The sequence below is a fragment of the Heteronotia binoei genome, chromosome 13 (assembly GCF_032191835.1).
Source record: "Heteronotia binoei isolate CCM8104 ecotype False Entrance Well chromosome 13, APGP_CSIRO_Hbin_v1, whole genome shotgun sequence".
In the NCBI taxonomy this organism is placed as follows: domain Eukaryota; kingdom Metazoa; phylum Chordata; class Lepidosauria; order Squamata; family Gekkonidae; genus Heteronotia; species Heteronotia binoei.
In genome coordinates this window covers 35464911-35491792 of record NC_083235.1, presented here as the reverse complement: position 1 = coordinate 35491792, position 26882 = coordinate 35464911, and the positions used below count along the sequence as shown (strand labels likewise).

Here is a 26882-nt window from a genome sequence, read left to right as displayed (position 1 = left end):
GTTCAGTTACTTTAGGCTCTTTTCTGTGCATCTCTTTTTGGCTGATTACCTGCACAGCCCTGGCAAGGGCACCCAGACCTCCAAAGATGACCAGAATTGATGGGTAAGTTCATATGGAAGAAGACATATAAAGTAAGGAGAAAAACTGGGAACCACATTTAGTGGAGCAATTAGGGTTGTCAGGTCCAACTCAGGAAATATCTTTGGTGGTGCACCCAGGAGACTTTGGGTGTGGAGCCAGGAGCAAGGTTATGACAAACATGACTGAATTCCAAAGAGAATTCTACCCATCACATTTAAATGGACCATGTTCCTTTCTTTCACTGGAAATCATGGCGGATGGGGGCACCTTTTCTGGAGCTTGTAGAATTGGACACTTTTTGAAACTTGGGAGGAATTTTGAGGAGAGGGACCAGATGCTATGCTGAAAATGTGGTGCCTCTACCTAAAAAACCCGCCATCCCAGAGCCCCAGATACCCAGAGATGAATGCCAGTTTGGTGTAGTGGTTAAGTGTGTGGACCCTTATGCCAGTTTGGTGTAGTGGTTAAGTGTGTGGACCCTTATGCCAGTTTGGTGTAGTGGTTAAGTGTGTGGACCCTTATCTGTGAGAATCGGGTTTGATTCCCCACTCCTCCACTTACAGCTGCTGGAATGGCCTTGGGTTAGCCATAGCTATCGCAGAGGTTGTCCTTGAAAGGGCAGCTGCTGTGAGAGCCCTCTCAGCTCCACCCACCTCACAGGGTGTCTGTTGTGGAGGGAGAAGATAAAGGAGATTGTAAGCCGTCTGGGACTCTGATTCAGAGAGAAGGGCAGGGTATAAATCTGCAATTCTTCTTCTAGATCAATTTTCTATTATAGCCTATGGGAACCAGTCTCCATAGGGTATAATGCTCAGCGGACATTTCCCTCCCTGCTGCCTGCTTTTTGATAACCTGCAGCAGTGGGAGGGTCTCTACACTGGAGGACCCCTGCCCCAACTGGGGATTGGCAACCCTAGGAGCAATTCAGTTCCTATTGGATACTTCTCTAATTTCTAACTGTTTTGCAGAATCTCAACATCTTTGTGTGAATGTATTTTTGAGCCATATTACATGCTGTATGGCTCAATTATAGCCGAACTGCTACATCAGATTGCTGAACTGTCTTAAAGTACACTTCACTATATTGAAGGCCACAAACCTCCAAAAACATTTTGTTCTGCAAATGTTTTTGGGAGGGAAAGGAGGGGAAGAAGAGACTCCTAAAGCTGGAAGAACAATAAAAGGGCTTATTAAAAATTAAAGGCTTCCCCACATTACTTATTCAAATCACAGATCTTAGGCAGTATGTTAGATGTTCCTTGCCAGAATAACTTCAGAACACTTTAGATTCATGTCAGTTTTAGTCATAAGCATTCCTTCAGGTGGAGTCCCTTGGTTTTTTTAAAAAAAATATTTCTCCAACATCTGGAAACATTTCAGTATTTTAAAAGCAAGCATTAGCAGATATCAGAAGATAATCTAAGCTTTTAATTAAGAGTTTGGTTGGTCTTTTAACACCATTTTAGCATGCTTTTAGCCTGAAAAGTGTTATTTTAAGGTGCTCAGTAGTCTAGGCTTTTATACTGTGGCTAGGTTATTATACTGGATTTTATGTAATAGCTTTTAATGTTTTATTTTTATTATAATTTATCTTGTATGCCACCTTGGGCAGGTTCATTAATGCGGCAAGAAAAGAAGCATTCTTGAAGGCCTCCTAACTTAGGATACTAGACTAAAACACTATGAAGTACTATAAGCATGTAAGCACATATGTATCCCACCATCTGAATATCAGGTACTACAGAAAAAGTTTAGGAAAAGCTTTCCACCACAATGGAAGTGAAAAATTGTCAAAGAATTTCACCTTAAGTCCTATTATTTCTACTCAACACTCTAATTGTTAAATGCATGATATAAAAACATGGATTGCTAAAAATTGTTTATATTATAAAATGGGAAGGATTAAACCAAAATCATCATACTACACATCAGCCATTTTCTATTTAAATACACATAATACATCATTCTCCTTTTGGAATATGCAACATTTAAAAGCTGATATTTTGAATATCTTACTACAAGAAATTTTATCAACTTTTAAAATATATAGAGAGGCAGAGGAGAAACCCTCTTCTAATACCAACTTTGAACATGATACCAACTTTCTTACCTGGCTTGTTTCCACATATAACTGGCTTCTTTCCATCAGATTTTAATTTGGAAGCCAGAAGGAACCTCCTAAACCACTCTTCCTTTTCCCTACCAGTCCTTCCAAAGAGATAAAGCACCTGATCCTTCTGAGAAGCTGACTTCACTCCATCCTGAGATTGTTTCTTGGATTCTTCAGTACCAAGTTCTGCTTTTTCTGTTGGTGGCTTCTCTTCCAAGGTCTCTTTATCAGTCTGGGCTTTAGCCATAAAATCATCTTGCCGTCCAAGCTCAATGCAAATGGGATACTTTTTATTCCAGATTCGTTTGCGAGCCAAACTTTTTGGGACCAGATGAATCTAGAAAATAAGTTGTAAGAATTTCAAAGTCATCCTTACCAGGGAATACAAAATTCTATGCATTGACCAGTTGCAAAAAGCGACGGGGAAGACTGCCACCTTAATTTGGAATAGGGCTGATATTCCATAGTCTTTTTAGAACACTCCCAGAAATGGTTGAGCTTTCCAAAATTTATCTTGCAGTGAGAGGCAAAGAGAGAAGCCAACAGGAGGGAAGGTTGGAGATTGGGGAGGCCTATCTTGCATCATCGGGGAATTAAAGATGGGCCCACAGCCAACCCTTCTATTGTTAGCCCCAGGCTCCTCTTCCTACTGAAGGAATAGCTTGGCACCCAAATAGAGAAAGACCAAGCAGCAGCACCCTTCAGTCTAGTAAGTACCCCAAAATCACATGTTCTAGGTGCTAACTGGTCTGCAACTAGAGCCAAAATGGATCTGGTGTCACACAAAATGGATGCCAGCAAACACAGGCCAGAGATATGTCTGGGCATATGTCTGGGCATAGATTTTCATGGGTTTGTCCACTAATGACCCTGTCCTCACCTTAAGATGATAAACAATGGCAATAATTGGTCTCCAGGAAAAGACATTGCTTCACCTTAAACTAAGCATTTCCCCACCTGACCTTTCCAGACTTGTTTACCATAGTTATGAAACTATTTCACACCTTTCAGCCAACCGGGCAGCTTCCCCTTCCAACAACAGCAGGTTGTCAAGCAACCATTAGCTACATTCATGCACAATAACAAAAGTTCCTCCAGATCATTGTCAGTTCCTGGGGATGCTATTCAGTGTTTTCCAACACACTGTTTTACTTCCAGCTAATCCCATCAGAATATTGTCCTAAGGGGAATAATGTTATCATGCCCTGAGTTAGCATTTTGCCCTGTAACTGGACATGTTCTGCCCCATGCAGTGTGTCTGTTTTCTTGGATCCAAACTGTACTCCCAAGATGGTGGATGTCTTGCTCTTCTCCCCAGATCCTGCCTCTTCTGGACTAGTAACTATAATTCCCCTAAAGCTATTCTGAATTCCTGTTCCTTCATATATTTCTTTTAGCCTGTGTGTTTGGTCTCCAGTGTGCATTTATTTCTGCATGTGCACATTATTTTATTATTTCCCCTTTCAGTAAAACAGCCTTTTCTTGGTTGAGCAGCTGCCTGGTTTATTTCTGAGAGCTTTTCTAAGGGAAAAATCCCAGTAAATTCTGGTAGAAGGATCCTACATGCCAACCTCACACCCGAGATGCTGGTCGCCTTGCTCCTCAATGGACCTCAAATCTCCTGGATAGGCAGCTATCACCCCATCCTTGCCTATACTCCCATTACCCTCTTTGTTTCTCATTGGATCTTGTATGCTAGTACTCTTGTTTTCTATCAAATAAAACCCATTTCTGTAGTCAGTTTGGACTGGTTATTTCAAGAGTTCTCTCAAACAGAAAGATCCCCATAAATTCTGGTAGGAGGATCTCACTAGATTACAACCCCCCCCCCCCCACAAGCTCTGTCTCCTTGCTAATTCCTCCCAACAAAACAGGAGACAGTTCCCTTTTGGGTAACAGAAAGTGCTTGGGGGTAACACTATTGCTAGGTAAGTCTGAAGGAAGAGGATGAATAGGGAAATCAGTGGCAGGAAATGCTAGATAAAACTGGTGCCAGCAACCAAACTCTATAGGAGGAGTTCTTCTGTTTGCTTTTTTGGGGTTTTTTTGCTTTCCTATAGTTGGCATGGTTTTTTCCAGTACCACCATCCCCATTCCAAAATGGGCACACAGGGTAAATGCAGTCCTATCCAGTGCTAAATGCAGATAGTTACTGCATGCAAGATCCTTGATACTTTCACAATAATTTGAGCAGTCAGCCACATTGAACGATGTTTTGAACCAGGATCTGGGAGAGATATGTTCAGATCCTTAGTCTGCTGTGAAGCTTGCTGGGTGGCCTTAGGCTAACAATTTTTGGCCTAATATACCCCACAGGGTTATTGTAAGGATAAACCAGAGCAGGTGAGGCCAATGCACAGCACCCTAAGCAGTGATTAAGTCAGCAACCTAATCTTGCTATGTACTAATACAATACGCATTTCAACGTTACTATGGGATAACTGTTAATTACATTTGGTCTATTCGATTCTTTTAATGATTCAACATTCTACAAGCCTGGTTCTCATAATACAAAAGCTTTTTCAATTTTAATTCTGAAATCCAGTAATTATTCCTTAATTCAAAGCCCACCCGGGGAAAGAAGCCTGATGCCACATATACAAGATCATATTCTTATACTCTGTTAATTAATCCAGAATAACCATTACTCCTGACTTCATACTCAACACTGTTCTGCTGTCTGAAATTACTAATATTTCTGGCCTTGATTTGTAACCTGTTTCTATCCCCTAAAGAATGCTACATTTGGAAAACAAACAAGTGGGAGAAGAAAGAAATGAAACAAGGCAGGATAATTTTAGCTTATTTTATATAGGGACAAGCAGTACTGTAAAAAGCAGGTACAATTTAAAAATCAGGCGAAGCTAAATTTTATGGCAAACACAAGGCTATCACTTTATACAACAGCCGTGGGTTCCCTTCTCTCTCATAACCTCTAGGGATACTCAGCATGCATCACCATGCTGTTAAGTTTGCCTTTCTCTGGCTTATTTTAATGGCTGACAGTTATGGAGACAGGAAAAAAGTGCAGTATTGCACCATGCTTTGACCATCCCTAGATATTATTGGCAGAAGGGAGTGAACAAGACCTGGGAATGCAATTTTTGCAAGCAATACATGTCTTTCAACAGCTACTTTCTCTCTCAGGCACCTGCACTGCAACACATAGGTTGACCCACAATCATGCGGGATAAAATTTCACCTGTACTCACCGTGCTATCTGTAAGATCATAAATCTTCTGGCTAATATAGACGACTTCAGGCTTTGCTTCATTATAGATAGCCCTTCTGGAAATATTTTTGTTGGGTTTTGAAAGTCTTAAGGTACTTCCTTCAAGTCTCACAAAGACGGAGTAAGTCAAAGTAGCGTGGTAGGTTTCTGGATCGTAGTTAGAGATCTCATTCATCCAGCCCTAGTGGGGAAAACACACACACAGAGTTATTAAACATGATGTTTAGTTCACAATGAATTCAAGGACTAACTGCAGTAACTGAAAAGCCTCAATATTTCCTTATCCCCTAGACAGAAGAAGTTCAAGCTACTTTCTACTCTGAGAATAAGATTCAGAATTATGATTATTTCTCATATGTTATAGCAGTGATCAAACCCTGAGTTTCTGTGATATATCAGCCATATCTTTCCTTTTGGTATTTTAAATATTTGTGTGTGCATATGTGTCTGTGTGCATGCACTTACCTGGAAGTCATGGTGACCTCTGGTGACTGACCCCTACTGGGGGCCTGGAGGATATTCAGAGACGTGTCTGAATAAAGCCTGCCCCTGCCTCCCAGCTGGTATTCCAAGGAGGTCTCCCATCCAAGTACTAGTCAGAGCTGACCCTGCTTAGCTTCCAAGATCTGATAAGATCAGGCCTGCCTGGGCAATCCAGGTCAGAGCAGCCACATCTTTTCTATAGTGTTTGAGAGTAGAAACACTTACAGAACTGAGGAAGACTGGAACACCATCAGGACAGAACTTTCCAAAGTGCACCACTTGTGTGAAAAGGAACAAGGTGCTGTAAAGCAACTAAGAAACTGGCTTGCTAGCCTTGAAGACAAGTCAACAAGTAAATGAGTGGGAAAGGACAGCTTTATGATTGCAAGAGGATATTAACAAGCAGTTGTGCTCATAAGAAAGGCTTTATTGAACTGCCAAATGTAGGCTGAGACTTGCAGATCACTGGTCCCTTAGAACCCTTTCCCTAGGAACATGGTTCCTGTTTATGTAGTTCCTTTTACCATAACACAGGCAGGAGGGCCCTTTAAATACTTCCAGCCACACAAATGCCCTGGAGCCTCACTTTGTGTATTTGTTCCCCCTAATTGTATCTTCAAATACTATAGAAAACTTGCGGTCAGCACACTAGCAAACAGGAATTCACAATTCTGGTTAACATAAAAAGGTAGTCCCCTGTGCAAGCACCAGTCTTTTCCGACTCTGGGGTGACGTCGCATCACATTTTCAAAGCAGACTTTTTATGGGGTGGTTTGCCATTGCCATACAAACTAGCGTTTAGATGATGAATTCAGTGGGGCTTTAATTTTTGCAAGAATTAAGGAGTGCTCCGTGTAATCATGGAGCCTCCCCACTGCACTCACTTGGAATTTTCCTTATCCCCTAGAAGAGAACAAGGCAGCTTCTCTAGGTGTGAAGCTTTCGTGTACAAGAGCAACATCAATCCATTACAAGAACTTCAATGTTCTGTAACATGAAGCAAGACATACTTACCCACAGCATCAACACAACGTCCCATGAACAGTATAATTTTACACAAATGGGAAATGAAGCCAAAACAGAAGGGCCCATTTTTTTTCATCTAAAAGATTATTTTTCAGACAACCACAAAACAAAATCCAATCTCTGGCCGATCTATTAAATACTCCTACATTTATTTCAGTTTGAGCAGATTACAGAGCTACCACATGCTGCTGCTCTATGTTTAAACCAAAAACCTGATGCAAAGGGTGTGATAAGTCAAGTGGAATAAACTCTGCCAGACCAATCTAACTGCACTGGAATTTAATCTCATTTGTTTCTCAAAAAAAAAAAAAAAAGTAGAACCTTCATTTCTTTGGTACCACTGAAAATACATGCTGGTTAGTACTTAGAACAATCAGATCTCAAGCAAAGGATTCCACCACCCCCACCCCAGGTCTCTGGCTATTTCATAATTGCTATTTCAAAAATACAGATGATGAGTTGGATCCAGCCAGTTTTTCTACTGATGAAAAAGGAAAAGAGAGGGTCCTCTTTGACCATAAAAAAGTCTATGCTGAGGATCATGGGATGTGCATGGACAAAAGCCATGTGTGATGGGGCAGTAATAGGGAAGGGAGGACAGATAGAACAAAAAAAAAAGTTGGTTGGATCCAAACCAATTGCATAAATGGACATTTTCTCTACATTTTCCTCAGGATTGTCCTAGCAATGATAGCCTTCATGAAGCAAGCAGTGGCAGGGGAGTTTATGAAAATATCTTCCCTGATTTTCTTCAATGCTTTTAGACAGTGAAATAGAGAAAGGATATACTAAACTGGGTATGAGAAAAGGTACGTAACTAAAATCCCAACAGTTCTGACTCAATATACTACTACTTTTTTTTTCTGGGGGGAGGGCAGACAGTCTAAAGAAAGGATTCATAGGACAGCTCAAAAGGAATGAAGCATAAATATAATTAATAATACTGACATATAAAATGGCTGTTATAGCAACTTAGATCCAATCTACATATTCAGAACTATGTGGCACCATCACCTTCTTTTCACGTTTAAACACTCCCCACCTTAAAATCTTCACTGCGAACTAAACTGGCACGGTGAGAATGCATGATCCAAGAAGCATTCCATCTGCGATGGTAGTTCTTCACAAACGAAACAGTTTTGGCTATCTGAACTTCATCACCTTGAGTTCTACTATGACTCCTTCCTTAGACTCACGGAAGATCACCTGAGCACTAACTAACCCCAGATGTGCTTAGCTGTAGCAAGAACAGGCCTGCATACCCCAGATCACAAACAATTTAGCTATCGTTCCAATGCAGCCTTGTTGAAACAGTCTCACTTGCATAATGGTGTCTATAAATACAGCCTTGTGTAATGATATCACAGTCACTTATGCAGCATTTTTCAGTCTGTCTGATGCTTTACTCAAGGTGAATCCATCAAACATCTTACCACCACTTTACAGCTCAAAGTAGTCTTTCCATAACAGTGTGTGTGTACACTTTCAAAGGTAGCCAAAAGTGCCATAGAAGCACAATCAAAATATTCACTAAACTAGCTTAGCAGTCATCACCCTCGTATTATGGCAGCAACTTCCACAGAATGTGATGGACCAAGCATCTGTTATCAGGTGTTGATGATTGTTACCACGACTTCACCACCACTTCTGCAGCTGCCCAGAACCTGGCTGGAGACTAGTTAACCCGCTTATTTCTAAAGCCCAACAAGGAGGAGGATGCAGCAGTTCCCCCAAGCTTAGCAGGCCCACTAACCTATTAGGCGACTATGGTTCTCATCAGGGGTCATTTAGTAGAAAAAGAGGTCCCAGAGCTCAGTTTGGTGTAGTGGTTAAGTTTGTGGACTCTTATCTGGGAGAACCGGGTTTGATTCCCCACTCCTCCACTTGCACCTGCTGGCATGGCCTTGGGTCAGCCATAGCTCTGGCAGAGGTTGTCCTTGAAAGGGCAGCTGCTGGGAGAGCCCTTTCCAGCCCCACCCACCTCACAGGGTGTCTGTTGTGGGGGAGGAAGGTAAAGGAGATTGTGAGCCGCTCTGAGACTTTTCGGAGTGGAGGGCGGGATATAAATCCAATATCTTCTTCTTCTTCATTAGCGCAACTCATTTGCATATGCCACACACCCCTGACATCACTGGAAGGTGTACTAAATTATATCAGCTCAGAATCTACATTAAAATGTCTCTTGAATTATAATTGTCATAATAAAACCTTACTCCCATCATACTTTTTAAATTACTTTCTCCTATGTGGCCACAGTGGCATGAGGAAGATTTCCATCTGTCTGCTTTATATGTTTTGGTTATTTTCCTATTTTTTGAGGTGAAAAATATTAAAAAGTTTGTCAAATCTTGGAGTTCAGCAAAATTCTCACAGGGGGTTTGAACAATGGAACTCAGAAGCAAGTATTGGGAAGGGGGGAGGTAAGAAAGAAAGAGCACAATAAAATTTAGAGGTTCCAGAGCTCCACTCCTGTGAACTCCTGCCCAAAATGAGGCCTGGCTGGCTTTCATACAGCCACAGTTCCTAGCTACCAGGTTTGCACTGGCTGGCTGGCCAAGGGAGGGAGGCAAGTCTCTTCTATCAGTGCTACAGTTCACTTGGCTAGCCCACAGGGCCTGCCATTGGCCAGCACAGTGCACCTCACAGAGAAAGGATGAGGACAGCCCTCCCCACAGTTCTGCCACTGCCACCACTCACCAAGCCAACAGCTACCACTGGTGCTCATTTTCTTGTATTCCTTTCCTCACTCACTGCTCTTCTTGGCAGTGGCTGTGTTCAGGTCACTCTATTCATCCAGCAAGGAAGGGAGAGACTCCTGAGTGTGTGTCCAGCTGGATTCAGTGGCATGGACAACTGCTTCCTTCCCCCATGCGCTCACATTTCTCCCTCAGTTCTTGCACTCTCTTTCCCGGCTCTAGGTCTCCAGGCAAGCTCTGTAGTAGAGGGGAAGAGCTTGCAAGCCTGCCTATTTCCCCCTCCTTTCTCCCTTTGCACATAGCAGAAACAGTCACCTACCAATGGGTCAGTGCTCAGAAGCTGGCTGAGGTTCCGATACTACGCATGCTTGAGAGTACGCTTGCATTAAGTTCCACCTCAACAATGTGTGAGAAAGAGCCACATTTGGCTCCCAAGCCAGTTTGACCACCCCTGCCCTTCTGTGTCTTACTTACAAAAGCCATTCTGACACAGCAATTATCTACCCAAAAGGGCCATTTGCCTATCTCCTGGGTACCATGAAACCATTAAGCTATAACTTAACATCTGCTCCACATGGGGAATTTACTTAAAACATTTTTATGCTGCCTTTCCATCCAATTAGGGCTACAAGGCAACAAACATAAACATCTAAATAATTAAAATATAGTTTAAAATATAAAATTCAATTAAAATGCACAGTCATTTATTGCACGAATCTGGGAGTTGTGAAGACACTGGATTGGAGATTCCAGTTTTGGCCCCAGTGTTTTGCACTCTGACTGTACAAGTATAGAGAGACATGCTGGCATGATGCATCCATCATATGCACAAAGATTGAACTGGGTAAGAGGTGAGGTAGTTTTAATTTGAAGCAGCCTTCTTAGGTACAAAGCAACTTAATTTGTCTTGCATTTCTAAGTATTAGGAAGTCAAGAAGTCTACTCTCCTGTATGTTTAAACCCACTGAAACAAGGAGACAAACTCTCCCCATATAAATCTACTGAGAGCCAGTGGGGTGTAGTGGTTAACAGAAGCAGATTCTATCTAATCTGGAGAACTGGGTTTGATTCCTATCTTCTCTACATGAAGCCTGCTCAGTGACCTTGGGCCAGCCACAGTTCTCTCACAATTCTGTCAGCTCTACCTACCTTACAAGGTGCCTGTTGTGGAGAGAGGAAGGGAAGGAGACTGTAAGCCACTTTGAGACTCCTTGGGGTAGAGAAAAGCAGGGTATAAAAACCAGCTCCTTCTTCTACCACTACTGGAGAATCCCCAAGTGTTTACCCCGGGTCTTAGTACACTGGGGAGGATCATGAAGCTACTCCAGGAATGCTCTTAGTGTCCCCAGCACTGTCCAGGCCTCCTGCACCACCAAAATTTTAAAAACTGAGAGAACATTCTAAGTACCACCAGATAGTCATTGCACTGCAGAGGAAAAGATGTTCCAGTCATTCTAGCAAAACCTGCCAGTTATAATGATTTTTTCACTGATGCATTTCTGATATGCTTCTGAGGAACCCAAAAGAGCTACTTAGATGTATGTAGCAGGTCTAATCTTTTAAAAATCCCTGGACCTAGGGAGGCCAAATTGAAAACAACCCGAGAGCAGGCCTTCTCAGTAACGGCTCCTCACTGGTGGAACCAATTACCAGCAGAGGTTCGAGCCCTACAGGACTATAATCAGTTCCGCAGGGCCTGCAAAACCATCCTCTTTCAAATGGCCTTCAAGACTGAATCCTGAAATAACATCCAGCCATCCGATATACATCTGATATGTTTTGCATTATAGCACCTTAATTGTAATGGTTTTTATTTATTTATTTATTTATTTAATGTATTTTAATGTGTTTTATTATATAATGTATTGTTGTAATCATGGCACTTTCCATGTCTGTGAGCCGCCCTGAGCCTGCCTTGGCGGGGAGGGCGGGATATAAATAAAAATTATTATTATTATTACTAGTCAAGAACGTCGATTCTTTTGAACAAATGTTCCCTAGGCCGTAGCGTAAACTGTTTTTGAAACACTCCTCAGTTTCAAAATGCAATATTTTATGTTACACTGAAGCAGTGTGTGCGTGCGTGCTGTTTGAGAACAAGTCTAAAATTATTTATTAATTAAATTACATGTATTGGCTGCCCTTCCATGAGAGCAGGGTACATCAGAGTAATACAATAAAATAAAAGTAGAAACATTAAAATACAGTTTCAACAGTGAAAACAGAACACAGTCCAAGATGGCAGTAAAATTTCAGTACCCACTTCCCTGCTGGGATAGAGGGAATGTAAGGAGGTAAGAAGGAGGGGCCTGGGATCTCCTTGCACTTGTAGAACCAATAATTTCGTAGCATTCTGGATTCCAGTGGTTCCTGGGACACTGCTGGAATTAAGACAGCAGTCTGTTGAGCATGGCACTATCACCTCAGCTGGCTTTGTTTTCCCACTTGACAGTCATGTGCTCCAAGGAGGGGCTCCACACTTTCCCTCAGTTCTCCTGAGCTGTCACTATAAGCCAGAGATAATTTTTTTACAGCAGAGAAATAGTTCACAGTGGGGTAGGAGGGAGGGATGTATGCCTACACAGTGATAACTCGATGAACAACAGTTACACTTAAGTGCAACACTGTTTTCATCATCGTCCTCTGCAGTCCCACATGAGAGACTAACAAGCTGACTTTAACAGGTGGTGGGGTGAGTGATTCACTGGAAAACAGAATGCAAGACTGCTGCCCCTCCTGATGTCTCCCTTCTTGTATTAACGTCTACAGAGCACTTCTAATGAAAGTGTCTGCAGATGACCAGGTGGCTGCCTTGGACTCTTCAGTCAACAGGATCCCTCATCAAAAAGTGGCAGGCACTGATTAAGACCTTTTTTAGTATGCTTGGATATGTAATGGATCTTGAATGGATGCCTGCTCATAGGCTTTTTTGACAGTAGAGACAATCCACCTAAATATTATCTGGGTTGACATGGCCTTTCCTTTAGAAGAACTGTCAAAACAGACAGGTAATTGTGGAGGCTTCCTGAATTCACTTGTTCTCTTTAAACAAAACAGTAAGGCATGTTTTGCATCTAATATCTGTAGTATTTTTTCTGCCTGAAAAGATGGGTGCAGGGAAAAGTTGGGAAGTGAAATATTTTGGCTAAGGTCAAATCAGGAAACAACCTTAGGTAAAAAATGAATGTTGGGTCTTAGCACTACCCTGTGGTTGCGAAACTTTATAAAAGGGTAATCAGCTCTAAGTGCTGTAATTTTCCCTACTTTCCTTGCAGATGTAATGGCTATCAGGAAGGAAACTTTGAAAGAGAGATGCTCTGGAGGGCAAGTGGCCAACAGTTCAAAGAGAGGTTGCATTAGGTGTGTCAGAACTAATGACAGAGACCACTGTGGCACAATGGGAGCCCTGGCTGGGCACAAATTGTTTAGACCCTTGAGGAATCTTTTAAAAATCTCATGTGAAAAGAGGGATTTTCCCACTATAGGGGCATGGAAAGCAGAAATCACTGCCAAATGGACCTTAATAGATAAATCTGATAGTCCAGAGTCTTTCAGTAACAATAGTAATCTAATACTAGAGACAATGGACAGGTGACCGGTAACACCTATTTCCCAACCAGTGTAGGAAATGTTTCCATTAATAGGTATAGGAAATCCTAGTCAAGGGTTTGCAAGCATTAATAAGAATATTAATTACAGAGTCGGAAAAGGATTGATCTCTGGTTTCAGCATCCAAGCAGTTAGGTGTAGGTTTTCAACCCCTGGATGGGGGGGTGTCCTTTACAATCAGTAGATCCAGTACCTGAGGGAGGTGGATAAACCTGCCTTTTGACTTCTGTAGGAGAACCTGGAACCAAATCTGCCTCAGCCAGAAGGGAGTGACCAGCATGCAATGGGAGTCGTCTGTGACCAATTTGGCAACAACTCTCCTGATTACGGACGGGGGGTGGGGGAGGTATAGAATAGAGTGTGATTCCAAGTTAACTGAAAGACATCCCATAGAGAAAGTGGATCTGTGCCAGCTCTAGAGCAAAAAAGGGGAGCTTAAAAGGTCCACTGTGAAGAAACCCCATCTTACAAAAATGGGGTAGATATAATCTTAATAGACCACTCATGAGTGGATTTTACTAATCTGCCGAGTTTATCTGCAGTGGTATTTTCCAAGATGTCAATAAGAATGGCTTGGAGGGACATGCGGTTTGCAATTGCCCATTCCTAAATGGCAGTGGCTTCCTAACACAAAGGGAGGGAGGCGGTACCCCCGTTTATGCAAAACATTGTTGTGATGTTGTTAGTCTGAGCTTGGAACACCCTTCCATGCAGCAGAGCTGAAAAAGAGTTAAGGGCATAATGAATTGCTCTCAGTTATGACAGGTTAATATGTCGGCTTCATTGAGTTCTGGACCATATGTCACTGATATATCTATCACAATAGTGGGCACCTCAGCCTGAGAGGGAAGCACCTGCAGTAACTTGGATTTGAGAAGATTGGGAACCAAAGGGAACTCCCCGTCAGTAAGTTTGAGTTGAGGGTCACCACTGTAATTCTTTCAGGATTGCCCTAGAGATAGAAAAATGGTGGTTCTGAGAATGTAGCATGGGGAATAAACAATCTTATGAAGCAATTCTGTAATTGTTGTATTTTCAGGCAGGCAAAGGGAACCATGAAGACAGCCAAAGCCATTAGACCCAATGATCCTTGGCTAGTGATAGCTTTCTGTAAGTAATTAAACATAAATTGCCCAACCATGCATTTAATAGATAAGGCCTTGTCTTCTGGCAAGAATACTCCAGCCGCAACAGAATCCAGCCTAGCCCCAATAAAGGATGGTTGTTGGCAAGGAATTAGGTTAGACTTTTTCCAATTTATCTGTAAGCCAAGCTTTTGGAAAGTTTGTAAGGCCCATGACAAATGTCTCTGGACCTCTAGAGCAGAAGAGGCAGCCAATTGTCTAAGTAGGGGAAGACAGAGCATCCTTTATATCTTAAATGGGCAACTACTACTGACATACACTTGGTAAACACTTGGTAAACTCATAAGGGGTACCTTGAACTAAGAACCATAAATACTTCCTATAATCCACATGCATGGAAATATGTAAATAAGCATATTGGAGATCCAAGACTGTGAACCAATTTCCCAGGCTGAGCAATTGTGAAAATAACAGGAAAACCATTCTGAATTTACATACATTGAGGAAGAAACTGAGACCTCTCAGATCCAGAGTAGGGCGCAAACCACTATCTTTTTTATTAACCAGGAAAAATCTGGAGTAATAACCAAACACTGAAGCAGAGGGGCTTAAACTTTGAACCACACTCTTTGCCAACAGAACCTTTAACTTGGTAATCAACTCTGGGAAAACACTGTTAACTGCTTTGTTATCATTGGATGTAAGTAGGTGAACTCTAAACGGTAGGCATTTTCAACAATAGAAAACATCCAGGAATCAGAGGTAATGTGCTACTCTGTGCTACTTGGACAAACCATCCTGGAAAGAGGGGTGAAGATAGCTGTCATCTGGCACTAGTTAGAAGGAAGGCTTGGAAGCCTGTATATGTTTTTTTGAAATCTGGTGTTGAAAAGGACTAGACTTGGAACCTTGTGTTTGAGAAGGTTGCAAGGAAGATCTTTGTTGAGGATACTGGTAAGTCTGCTGATGGTAGGAATGATGGAAGCTCTGGTAGGATGTCTGGAACCATGTCTGATACTTAGGCCTGAATGGAGGAGCCTGTGATGGGGTTATTCCAAAGAAGCAAGCTGTTTGTTGATTTTTATTGATTTGTTGCAGGAAATCATCAGACTTTGACGAGAAGAGCCAAGAGCCCTAGAAAGGCAAGTCTTCCACCTGAGTGCACATTTCAGGAGGGAGAGCAGTTGACCTCAGCCAAGCATGTCTTCTCAGAATTACAGCTGAGGCCTCTGTGCAAACTGAAGCATCTGCTGCATTCTTGCCTGCATTCAACTGTTGCTTTGATAGTCTAAGCAATTCTGTTGGATGACTTTGGCTAAGGACTTCTTATCATCAGGCAGCTGATCTAAACAGGCGGCAATCTTCTCCCACAGAAAATATAGCTTGTTTAATGATGATGCAGCATAAACTTTGTGACTTAAGGCATCATCTTTTCTACCCTCTTTATCAGCTGGAGTGGAATAAGAACCAGCTGTCTGCTTGGCCTGCATCTCCTCTGCTATTAAAGAGGATGGAGGAGTGTGGGTAAAAAGGAAGGGACAGGCCTCCTACTGAACCCTATACATACTTTCTTCCTTTCATGACGTGGCAGAGATAGTTTTTCCCAAATAGCATTTGCCATTTCAAGAATTCCTTCTAGAAGATGAAAGCCTACAGCTCCTTGAGAATCAGGACAGAGCTGACCCAGAATCTTGACTCAGGGTTTAGATTCTGTAGATGTGATCTGTATGTCTAATGATTGTGCCATCCACACCACCTATTCTGAGTAAAGGCATAAGTCCTTACTAAGTGATACCAGATCACAGTCCCCAGCGGTGTCAATCAGGGGATGGTTCTAAAGCCACTCCAGAGCTGACTATGAACCTGAAATCTTCATCTTCAGAAGCCTGGGTTCTGAATGGGGGTTACCGTACACAGGTGTCTGTGACTGTTCCATCACCTGGTCCAATGGTTCCATGAATAGTTCTGACAGTTCCAACCATCCTGGATGACACTGAGGAGGATGACTGCAATATTGTTGCAATGGTCCCAAAGGAGCCCACTGGGAAGCTTGGGATGTGAGCTGCAGGTGTCTTGACTGCTGGTGCTAGGTTATGTACCGGTGGGGACCAAGCTGATGATAGGCAAATGGGAGATGGAGTACATGTAGTGCATCCTCTAACCTTTATACCTGTCTTTGGAGCCAGTTCTTTCAGATCCAGTTCTCTCAGTGTCAGGTGTTTTGCCAGATTCACAGAACCTGATTACAACTTATGTGCCAACTTCAATCTGTGTTTCTTGGTGGTGGTTCTAAAGATGACCTGTTCAGAACATTTTCAATTCAGGTCTGACCTTGGAACTGAGTGAGTCAAGACCACTGAAGGAAGAAAAGAAGTGCAGCTGGAGACCAGTTTGGGTGCTGAGAAAACACACTGTCGTTCTAGGGCACATGTTTTTACTGCCAGGTTAGCCAGTGTGGAGAGAGCCTTTTACCACAAAGCAGCTTTTAGACAGAGTCGGCCCTGACTTTGGGGGAAAACTGCTGACAGATTTTATATGCCGGTATGTTATGGCTCTCACCCAAATACAGCAAACAAATGGAGTACTCATCTTTTTGGGTCATCTTCATAGAACAAGAACACTTCTTAAACAACAACATCTTTTTTGAGAGAAAACAATGAGGAGCTAACTAAGAAGTTTCTACTCCAGTGGTGGTAAAGAGAGAACTGAGGGAGAATGTGGAGATCCTCCCTGGAGCACAGCCTCCAACGTCTCCAGTTGGGAGAGATTTCTCCTGCTTTGTTACTAAGCTAGCTAGAAAACCATGTGGAACTGCAAAGGATGATGATGAATGCTATTATACTGTCTCAGGTTTCTTTATCACTACAGTGAAGCTTAAGACAGTGTTGTGTAATGCCTTGCAGTTAAGTATACTCTCTGTGGATGTGGGTGGATTACTCCCCACGGCGCGTGAATGCATGAATCATGCAAAATGATGCAGATCTCCCTGAGAAACCTGCTCAAGGAGACACTGAGTGTTATGCGAATACAATCAATAGGATAAACAAAAAGTGTCACTTCTGTGTCAAGTAATTTCTAGTAAGAACTGTGATCTGTGCTTTAACCCAGGGCCAAACTAGACATGAAGGAAGAAGGCTGTGTTTGTTTCTTCATTTGTCTGCCTCACTGATACATGAAGCAAAGATCATGAAGGTAGTTTTAACATCAAATGCGATGCTTGCCTGGGTGAGGGGAGCTGTTGTTTCCACTCAGTTGCTTCAGAGACATTTTCTTCAAGACTGGAGGAGCGAACTGTGACTCATGAAGGCTCATACTGAATGAATGATGTTACTCTTTAAGGTGCTACTGGACTTTGGTTTCATTCCAGTACCAGAAGTCAACCTTCCAAGAAGAAAAGGGCCAGGGTCAATAAAACCTGAGGAGAGACATGTTCTCCTCAGCAGCATTATACTTTTCATGTTAAAAGATCTCCATCTCTCTCTTTCACACGCACTTTATATGAATACGTGAGACATTTTCAAGCAATAGTGCATCCAAATGGACATCAAGTTCTAACTTTCATACACTTCAAAGATCACAGCAGCAAAATTTAATCAGTGAACCAAGAATGTAAATTCAGATTTGATGCCACTGAGATATTAGAGGTCTGAAAATGTAGTCAAAATTACTATTTTTTAAAAAATGTTATTTATAGTTCGCCTTTCTCACATGGTGTCAAGGCAGATTACACATAGTGAGTCAGTACAATCAACAAAATGGAATATTCAATAATTAATGTATTAGGATATTAGAAGACTGGAACCACTAGAAAGAACAGGAGCATAGCGTAAGTGTTAACATGACACATTAAGTGCTACAGAAAGTACATAGTAGGATCCTGTTTACAATATGCTATATACAGCAGAAAAGACCACAACTACTGAGCATTTATCCACATTTCTGAAACCATCTTGTACTGTGCAGCCTTATTACTTGCACAGAAAAGCCTAGAGACAGTAGAACACAGAAGTCCATTACACTGTAATGTAGGGTTCTTATAAACTATGAAAAACTTCTTCACAAAATCTCTCTCCCTGTACAGTACATTAAGAATTTTGCTGTAAGCCAAATATCAATAGCTTGAATGTGGTAAAGACTCTTCCACATGTAAATTATTTGAATTTATTTGAAAATAGACACCTATTACATTTATTTTAAAAATGCCCTGTGGAAGAAGCAGCTGTGTGAACAAGCACAGCTGTCCAGGTCAAGTCAAGTCTGGTTCCTAGTGATTTCTCAAGCAATCAGAAGGAAATAATGAAGGAAATCAGAGCTGAAACAGCAGACAGAATGTAATTCTTTCATATCTTCATAAATTAGATAAATTCTCCACATGCAGGGCCTAGTTACCCTCCAAAAATTGCAAGCCAGGTACATTAGACAGGAGTCAACTTTCACTCCTTAGAACAGGGAGATGTTAGCAAAAGTATTACCCCAAACATTCTTTTGGTACTCTAAGATGAATAAAGCTTCAGATTCATCAGTAGGACAATACTGTTTCTGAAAGCTAAGCTTCACCCAGAACAGCTTCTTAAAAGTGTTTGAAGAACACTTTTTGCCTGGATACAGAAAGCCCTCTTCACATAAACATGCGGAACATTGAACAATACATTACATTGTGTGGTTGCCACATACACCAAGGCAAAAACCCTCTTAGGAATCAATCTTAGGCAGGAGTGGAAAATTCCTCCAGTGAAGGGGAGGGAAGCTAAGCCTCTTCATAAGTTAAGAACCCCAGCATTTAACTTTAGTACACAAAGTTAAGTTCATTCCTTTGCTTGCAAAGTTCTTTGCCATTAAAGAAAATATTTACAATAAGGAAATTTCTAACAAATATAATAATCACAGGAGATTCGTGCGATCAGATGAGCACTTTGATCTGTTGTCTTTGCTCCTCCTGAATGGATTTAAAGTGCTTGATCCGACAGCAACATCCAGCTCCTGTCCTGAAGTTGACAGCCTCCTGTGCTCACCCCGGACTTTCAGATCCTACCAGTTTCACAGTGCTTATGTGGATGTCTGATCACTCTCTTGAAGCGTGAAGCCTTTTGGAAGCCAGAGAGATCACTTCCTGTTTCACCACCATTTCCCCCTAAGCTATGATGTGCTCATAAGCAGCTATGCACCACAAAGCACTACTTGTGCATTTTATTGCTCCTCCCCCACCTACTCCATTCACCCTTCTCTCCCCCAGCTGAACTGGAGACAGCCCCCTACTCCCTCCAGAGCTGCCACCTTGCCTGTCCCTTCCCTGAACTAAGGCAGCTGTGTGTGTGAGGTAGTTGATGAGGTATGCATAAATGCATATTCACACTCTCTCTCTGTCTTTCTCTCACACACAGGCACTTCTCAAAAATCTATCTCCCGCCCCTCGGCTTTGAAATGTTTGAAATGTTAAATATATCAAAAGCACAGTTTCAGAAACACTTCTCCCATATTGAACTACGTATCCCAGCAGCCTCCTCCAGTAATCCCACGGGCCACCAGGTGCCACCATTCTGCCAGGAGTTTGAAGTACTGCTTTTCATAAGTGCTTATGCGCATGCTCAAAATACAAATGATTTTTTTTAAATGTCCACCGCACCACTCTGTAGCTCCCACATCTGATCAATCAACCACAAGATGAAAGCACATTGAAGTGGGTTGAGAGGGGATGTCTGATCAAAAGTCACCATTAAAAAAAAATCCCCTGGATCAATTAGAAGCAGGGCCACAATGAATCAAACTGCATGTCTGATTGCAGCCTATGTAGGTTAAAGTACATAAAAGTATAGCCACTCTCCATAATTTTACTGCCTCCTGACAAACGGGATAAAGATCTGGGTACCCATTCACACAAAAGTTTTGCGCAAATACAGTTTTACAACACATGCATGTATCATGCACACATCTGTTGGGCTATAACACTATTATCCTTTATTAATACTGCACTAACTTCTTCACCAACACTAACTTCTTCACTAACACCAACACTGAAGTTCTCAAGCGGGCGGAGGTTACCAGCATCGAGGCACTACTGTTGAAGATGCAGCTGCGCTGGGCAGGGCATATTTCTAGGATGGAAAACCACCGCCTTCCCAAGATTGCCCTGTATGGCGAACTCTCCACCGGCCATCGAAATAGAGGGGCACCAAAGAAGAGGTACAAGGACTCCTTGAAGAAATCCCTTGGCACCTGTCGCATCAACCATCACCAGTGGTCTGACTTAGCCTCAGATCGCAAAGCATGGAGGCACACCATCCACCAGGCTGTCTCTTCTTTTGAGAACGCATGCATAGCTGGTCTTGAGGACAAAAGGAGATTGAGGAAGAATCGCACTGCTACAGCACCAACCCTAAATCAGACTTTTCCCTGCAGCCACTGTGGCCGGACCTGCCTGTCCCGCATTGGTCTTGTCAGCCACCAGCAAGCCTGCAGCAGACGTGGACTACTGCACCCTTCTTAAATCTTCGTTCGCGAAGCCAAGCCGAGAGAGACTAACTTCTTCACTGAAGGACAGTAAGAAATCTAACATGCACTGTGACATAATATAAAAGTGGAAAGTGGCACACAATCCCTGGTTTGGGGGTAGCACTAAGTTTTAAATGCAACATGCAAAGAGGACACAGTTTGGATACAGGCTCTGTTGGTCTTCACAGTAACTAAATGCATGCCATAATGTTTCTTTTTGAAGCAGTTTGTGTTCTAACTGGCCACAGACTGAACCAGAAGAATCACACACACACACACACACCCAACCAGTAAGGATGAATTTAGTGCATGGGTTAGAATGTGTTTTTATCATTTTTTCTTAAGAACAGACAGGGCTCAATGTATCACCATGAAAATACATGGGTTCCAGCAGGGTTGTTGGAGAGCAAAGGTCATTTGTGGGCAGAAAGAGACTTTATAACCCAACAGTCAGGAGGAGTGCTACTGATAAGGCTTTGTACTGAAAAAGTACAGGAAGGATGAGAGTGAAACTTAAAAAATATATTCACTAGCAGTATTGGACTAACAGAAGGAAATCTGGATATTTAACATGAAAGACTATTTTTGAAAAGTCTACTTAAACCAATGTTATTATTTACTTGTTTATTAAGCTGTAGGTTTCAGTCACAATTTAAAGAGTCACACAGGATAAAGCAAGGATGCAATACAATGCAGGATACTCTTTTTTTAAAAATTGAACATATTGTTTTAAATATATTTTTAAACACCTTGTTTAAGCAACAATGCACTTGGAAATTGTCTTCTGAAAAGACACCATTCTCAAAGCGGACATCATCTTGCACTGTCAACATTACACCAGTGGCCATGCAATCTACCAGTGCACAAGTACGAGCTGAACAGAGTTGCTTGAATCCTTCCTGCACTCATGCTTGTATTGCATTTTTATCTTTCTGTATCAACCCCACCCTTCACCCTCTAAAACACACATAAGAGAACATAAAAACATAAGAGAAGCCATGTTTGATCAGGCCAATGGCCCATCCAGTCCAACACTGTGTCACTTATTATGACATGCAGGCACTGTAAGATGTAGATCGTGTGTAAAGTTAGGAGCTTCACAGGCTGCAAAGAGAACAGCCAATGAGTTATTTCAACAGTGGCCAAAAAAACACAAGTGCCATCAGGACATTCATCAGTGGGGCCAGGACACTAGAAGCCCTCCCACTGTGCTCCTCCACCAAGCATCAAGAACACAGAGCATCATTGTCCCAGACAGAGAGTTCCAACACACATACACACACATTCATCATCCTTTTTGGTTAGGATTCATACGATTTCATCTGAGTTGCAAAATACACATGTTGAAGCAGGCATCTGACCACCTGACAAATTTCTCAGGGAACCAACCTGCCCACTGTGACCCTTCAATAATGCCACAGAATGTGCAATAAGAAAACTTTCTGAAACCCAGTTGGCAACTTAAGCAAATGAAGCGACTGTCCCACTGCTTCAGGGTGCATCTTCTGAAGCAATTCTTACCCATCCACATACTGGTGCATTGCATTCCCATAAGAATTGGCCTCTGGCACAGTTTCATCTAAGGACATTATTACACAAAACAAGTATACACAGATATGAAAAATAAAGAAAGCAGGAACTCACCTTCAATATCTCAGGCTCTTTGATGTCCAGAGGTTCTGTACTCAGCTGCCTAGTTCCATATGTATGAAGTCTGTTATACCTAGCACTTGGTGTAAAAAGCCAAACAACAAAGACAGCAATCATAAATCCAATGGCAACTCCCAAGAAGAGTCCACTGAAGTAACTAGGGAGAGGGACTATAAGGTAAGCATAGATCAACATTGTGAGAAAGTACAATGTCTTCATTGGAAGGTCAACCTGTTGCACATGTACTTGAATTTCACCTTCACTATTGAAAGATGTAGAGCTCTCCTCGGGCATCTCCATCTTCAGTGAACTTTCCAACTGTCTGTCAGCTTTGCTCTCATCCTCTATCACACAGAAGTCCTCAGAGTACAGTTCACAGAACTCTTCATCATCTTTGCTTGCCAAGGCAGACAGAGAACATCTTTCCAGTACCAGGGATGCCTTTGAATTGAAGTCCTTTGTGCTTAATAACGGAGAACTTTTAGTTTCAGTCTCTTTTCCATGCTCTTCGACTGCTTGGGCCTGTTTGCTACCCTTACTTATGTGGGAATCACTTCCATAGAAGTCCCCTTCTGAATCGTACTCCTCCTCCTTAATGCTATAGTTGTTATTGCTTTCCAGATGGCCATTCAAGCTGGAAAGATTGGACAGTTCTGAAGCACTTGATGATAAGGCTTTGGGCCTGTGGCTACTACTCTCATCACCCATTATTTTACTGAGGAGCTGAAAAGGCTCATAAATTACTTCTGAGAGGCGTCTTTTAGTGTCCTCAATTTTGGCCTCCATTTCAGGTACTTTAAAAAAAGATCGAGTATCTGAAGGAGATGTTAAGGGGGATGAGGGGGCAGTTTTGGAATCACCGCCAGTACTCCGTGGTTGGGTAAACTGCTTGAACAAGTGCAAATTCAGCTTAGAGTCAGGTGGTCTGCTGGGCGCACTTTCAGACTCCTGTTTAGAAGTGTCCGTAGACAGAGACTTCACTATAGTTTTCATTAAGTGTCTATGTCTTGTAGGTGGAGTGGGTTCTTTTGGTTCTACTTCTGTTGAGAGAGACTTCACTAAGCTCATGAAAGGCTTTGAGCTAGTAACAGTGGATGGCGCACTAGACAAAACAAGTGGCTTGGAAGGAGAAGACAACGGAGATGATGATAAGCTGGTTCTCAGTTCTGAAGGCAACGCAATGCCAGATGGGCTAGCGGTATGACACAAATGTGAAGAGGATGAGAGGGCTAATGGCACTGCACTGAATACTTGGGATGCTGAAGACTCCAATGGCTTTGCAGTTGGCATGGCAGTGGGAGAGGAGGCAAGTGGGGATGCAGTGATGTTAAGCGAGGTAGAGGGACCAGAAGAGTCATGGTCACCATGATCAAAGCATAGGTCTTCCTTAGCTTCAAGTGCTGTTACAATGCTTTGGTCATCCAGTGCCACAGTGGGAAAATCCTTAAATTCTTCCTCCTCCTCCTCTTCCTCCTTCCCAAATGCCGAGAAATGAATGGTGATGGTTTCTCGGGAGACAGATCGCTGAACCTGCACTTTTGGCGCTGGCTGCTTTGAAGACATTTCACCAGTTTTCGCTGCATGGCTACTGTTCAGACTTGTCATTGCAGGTCCCAGAGATGCAGGGTCTGTGAAGAGGAAGCCAAACACAATTAGACTGAGGCAGAAAGACTGCTTAAATTAGTTCAAAAGTTTTTGAACACCACACACAAGTATCTGTTTATCTGAAAGGAGTAGCCAAAAGAAAATACAAGCCTTTGTCATCACTTACTCTGACTATGTCAGAAAACTGTTCTAGTAACCAGAAGGTAGTTAATGAAGACAAGAGATAAATCATTCTCTATTAGAATTCAGGCCTACATTCCTGACTTCTTCAGCCCATATGCTTCCCATGCTCAGGGTGAATGAAAAACAGAAAGGAAAGTAGCTAAGCAAGCAGTCATCATAACACATCAAGGAATATAAATACACCCAGGGCTTTTATTGTAGCAGGAATTCCTTTGCATATTAGACCACACCCACCTGATGTAGCCAATCCTCCTGGAGCTTACAGTAGGCCCTGTACTAAGAGCCCTGTAAGCTCTTGGAGGATTGGCTACATCAGGGGTGTGTGGCCTCATATGCAAAGGAGTTCTTGCTACAAAAAAAGCCCTGAGTATACCTAAGATATTTGACCTTGATGGCCCCCAATAGCCTGATCTTGTAAGCTTGCAGAAGCTAAGCAGGGTCAGCCATGGTTGGTATATGGATGGGAGACCACCAAGGAATTCCATGGTTGCTATGCAGAGGAAGGCAAGACCACATCACTTGTGTTAGTCTCCTGCGTCAAAAATGCTATGAAGTTGTCATAAGTTGGCTGCAACTTGACAACACTTCATATGCAAACAACATATTTGACCAGGAATGGGAACCCACTCACAAAAACAAAACAAAAAATAAAATGCATCTTTGACTTAGCATGAAAAGCTTTTGGAAAGAGGAGCATACTGACATGAATGTGAGCATGATGTGCTGTCAAGACACTGCTGATTTAAGGCAATCCCACTAGGTTCCGAAGGAAAGTGGTTAAGCAGAGGTGGTTTGCATTTGCCTTCCTCTGCAAAGTCTTTCTTGGTGGTGGTCCCCCATCCAAGTACTGACCCAGCATAGCTTTTGAGATCTGATGAAATCAGGCTATTTTATACCATTCCACATCCTCACAGACATGAATACATATGTGTAGTTAGCTAGCTGCACCACCATAATTTAAGTTAACCATCATGGTGACATGGGCTTTTTTTTTTTTTAATAGCAGGAATGGCACAGGAACGCAGTTCTGGCTGGCTTGGCATCAGGGGGTGTGGTCTAATATGCAAATGAGTTTGTGCTGGGCTTTTTCTACAAATAAGCCCTGTGTGAAACAATGGTGATGTCAGGGGGTGTGGACTAATATGCAAATGAGTTCCTGCTGGGCTTTTTCTACCAAAAAATGCCCTGATGGCGACTAACAAACTAAGATTTCCAGGCATTTAAAAACACTTGGATGAATGCTATAATTGAGATCCTGAGGAACACAAAAAAGGCATGTTGCATGTCAAGCCTCTTACACAAGCTTGGTGCACTACTTGTAAAGAACTGGATCTCTGAAAATTACTAGTGTGAACAACCCAGTGATATAACAAAATAGGAGTCAAGTTGCACCTTTAAGACCAACTTAGTTTTATTCAGAACGTAAGCTTGCATTCTAAATAAAACTAAGTTGGTCTTAAAGGTGAAACTTGACTCCTATTTTGTTCTACTACTTCAGATCAACACAGCTGACTACTAGGATCAACCCAGTGATGTGTAACAGAGGAAAGAAAAGGAGAATTCTCTGGTCAATACTTTATTGTTCTTCACTGAGGGTTAAACTGGCCAGAAGGGGAAAAAAATGCAGGCATTTCTATGCAGAAGAGGAGGCTTTAGGTTGGAAGGAACATCCTAAGCAGTGACAGAATTGTATTAAAAGATGGATATAGCATTATTTGTCACTTCAGCTGACTGTGGCAAAGGTACATTGTCAGGATAATCACCAGGATGGTAACATGCATCCCAGCGATGACAGCAGTAAGCAATGATGGTGATTAATGGACATAAATGGAATTTCATTAATCAAAGTCACTTGGCCCCTCTGAACATTAATCTCTTACATAGCAATGATTTGGAAGTGTTCATTCATCACATATATTTTACACACACACACACACACACACAAAATTAAGATCACTTGTACAATGTAATTACCAAAAAACTTATGTTGGTCCTGTCAAAGCCAATCACCTTGTGAAGAACTGTCGGCTTTGTATTCCAAGATAATGCAGAAGCTTAGTGTCTGATAAAATGAGCTTCAGATTATGTTACAGAACTCGCCACTCTTTGAAAAAGGAATGGTCACATTCCTTCTACACAGTAATGATACTGAAAGTCTCCTTTCCAGATCAAATGCAAATAACAGAATCATAGAATCACAGAGTTGGAAAGGGACATACAGGCCATTTAGTCCAACCTCCTGCTCAATGCAGGATCAGCTTAGAGCCGAGGTGTTGAACTCATTTATTATGAGGGATGGATCTGACATAAATGAGACCTTGTTGGGCTAGGTCATGTTGGGTCGGGCCACGTGTGTACTTATTTAAGATTGGGTAGCAGAGATATAAACTTTATAAAGGACACAAACACAATAAAAGATTTTTTAAAAAACAAAAACAAAACATGCTTAAAACATTAGCACTCATTGATCTTAAAGGTGCTTTCTTTGTATTTCTCCCATGGAATCCAGGGAACTGGGCAAAGGAAGTTCTGGCTCTTTCCTTCCTTTTCCAGGGACCAGGATGGGGAGGAGCCTCAGCTAACAGAAGGAAGAGAAGTTTGGCACAGTAGCTCTGTTGTGCAACAGAGAGAG

General features: G+C 42.1%; 1 protein-coding gene across 2 annotated transcripts in view; it reads right to left on the bottom strand.

Moving 5' to 3' along the window:
- Window positions 1-24084, bottom strand: part of TEX2 (testis expressed 2) — a 68311-nt gene extending 44227 nt beyond the window's left edge. For both annotated transcript variants that reach the window (XM_060253492.1, XM_060253493.1), the window contains exons 1-3: window positions 22457-24084; window positions 5405-5605; window positions 2193-2529 (exon numbers count right to left, since the gene is read on the bottom strand). In XM_060253492.1, coding sequence (XP_060109475.1) covers window positions 2193-2529; window positions 5405-5605; window positions 22457-24067 — 2149 coding nt within the window. In that variant the 5' untranslated portion in view covers window positions 24068-24084. The remainder of the gene's footprint in view (window positions 1-2192; window positions 2530-5404; window positions 5606-22456) is intronic.
- Between the last annotated feature and the right edge of the window lie 2798 nt (window positions 24085-26882).